The sequence below is a fragment of the Myotis yumanensis genome, unplaced genomic scaffold (genome assembly GCF_028538775.1).
Source record: "Myotis yumanensis isolate MYYU_CA2020_CCGP unplaced genomic scaffold, mMyoYum1.0.hap1 SCAF_10, whole genome shotgun sequence".
In the NCBI taxonomy this organism is placed as follows: Eukaryota; Metazoa; Chordata; class Mammalia; order Chiroptera; family Vespertilionidae; genus Myotis; species Myotis yumanensis.
Window position 1 is genome coordinate 40015128 of NW_027223761.1, and position 2073 is coordinate 40017200.

At 41.2% G+C, this 2073-nt stretch overlaps 1 protein-coding gene across 1 annotated transcript; it reads left to right on the forward strand.

Annotated features, from left to right (window-relative positions):
* Positions 1 to 870: 870 nt before the first annotated feature.
* On the forward strand, positions 871 to 1818 carry LOC139018080 (olfactory receptor 56A3-like). The gene has a single exon (XM_070426721.1). It carries the CDS (start codon positions 871 to 873, stop codon positions 1816 to 1818), a length of 948 nt encoding a protein of 315 aa, XP_070282822.1.
* The last annotated feature ends 255 nt before the right edge of the window (positions 1819 to 2073 follow it).

Sequence of the window (2073 nt, forward strand, 5' to 3'; positions counted from 1 at the left end):
AGTTTATTTCTAGCCCCTTTATTCAAGATATAGTGCTGTAAAGGCCTATCATGTGGGAAATCACCTAATGGTTTGTCACCTGCTTCAGCCTGGATTTTACCTCTGTCCCTGAGCTCTATTAGGTAATGAAAACTGGTGCTTTAGTTCATATAATGCCACAAATGTCCTCCGGTTGAAAGCCAACATCAGTGTTTGATTTTCATGTCTGGATGTCACTCAATCTGTAGCCTGATAATTCTTTCTTTTTGCCTGCTGTGGATACATTCAAGGTATTCAAATATACATATAGGTATAGCTATAGAAAAGGCTATTGGCATATATAGAGACATAGACTAACCATAGATATGATTGTTATTCAATTCCATCAGGAGATTTACTCTATGTACCCAGACCATCATGCCTCTAAGTGCTTTCATCTTTTACTTCCTTAAAAACTTAATTGTGGATACTATAGCCTTCAAAATGTATACTAATACATTTTAATAATTTAAGCTAAAATGTTCTCTTTGATTTTATACGTTTCATTAAAATAACATTTGATGCTCAAATGATTTTTTACTCATTAAGTATTAACCAAGAAAACACACTAAAAAGATTTCTCCAGTTCACACAGGAGAAGATATAAAATGAAACACAGATGAAAGAACAGCAGGGAAACATTATTTTTCACATTCAACAAATATTTTTTAGCCACATCTTATGTGTTAAAAAGTGTGCTAGGCATAAGGGTTGTGGGATAGATGAGGTGGGCTGTGTCCTTATCCTTATGGATCTTGCAAGCTAAGTATGTAGTCATCAGAGACTATGATAGAATTAACTCCTTTCTTCTTCAGCTACTCAAAGACATCTACCTCATGAAAGTCACTGCCAATGCTGCCTGATAGCAACAGCTCCCTCTCCGCTGAAGTCTCTGAATTCCTCCTGAATTGTTTTGTCAGATCCCCCAAGTGGCAACTCTGGTTGTCCCTGCCTCTCAGTCTCCTCTTCCTTTTGGCCATGGGGGCTAACGCCACCCTCCTGATCACCATCTGGCTGGAGGAGTCTCTGCATGAGCCCATGTACTACCTGCTCAGCCTCCTCTCTCTGCTGGACATGGTGCTCTGTCTTACTGTTATTCCCAAGGTCCTGGCCATCTTTTGGTTTGACCTCAGGTCCATCAGCTTCTCTGCCTGCTTCCTTCAGATGTTCATCATGAACAACTTCCTGCCAATGGAATCCTGCACATTCCTAGCCATGGCCTATGACCGCTATGTGGCCATCTGTAAGCCTCTGCACTACCCATCCATCATCACTGACCAATTTGTGGCAAAAGCTGTTGTCTTCATCTTGATCCGGAATACATTTCTCACTGCACCAATCCCTATCCTCTCTGCCTGGCTCCATTATTGTGGAAAAAATATCATTGAGAACTGTATCTGTGCCAACCTCTCTGTGTCCAAGCTCTCCTGTGATAAAGTTGCCCTTAATAAAATCTACCAGTTAATTGTGGCCTGGACTCTCCTGGGCTCTGACCTCATCCTCATCTTTCTCTCCTACACATTCATCCTTCGAGCTGTGCTTAGACTCAAGGCAAAAGGGGCAGCTGGCAAAGCTCTGAGCACTTGCGGCTCTCATTTTATTCTCATCCTCTTCTTCAGCACCATCCTGCTGGTTTTTGTTTTTACCCATATGGCCAAGAAAAAGGTTTCCCCTGATATCCCTGTCTTACTTAATGTCCTACACCATGTAATTCCTGCAGCTCTCAACCCCATTGTCTATGGCGTACGCACCCAGGAGATTAAGCAGGGGATTTGGAAATTAATAAGGAGAGGTAGGTGACAGAAAAAAGTAATTGTCTTCTTGTTTTGCTTTTCACAATAAAGAATACTCACAATCACAATCAGAAGGCAGGGATTGAAAGAAATGCAAATCCTAATCTCTCTGGACATGCCTAATGATACGAACTGTATCGTTTCCCTCATATGCAGGATTACATCTTATTTCTCATTATTTTATGGTATCCTGGCAGAAACTAAGGATATAGTTGTGTAATTGCTCGCCATGCTACTCAGACCAGGGGCTATGAATTTTGAT

Coding starts and splice junctions, on each gene's coding strand:
- LOC139018080 (XM_070426721.1), top strand. CDS start 871: ATGCTGCCTGATAGCAACAGCTCCCTCTCCGCTGAAGTCTCTGAATTC.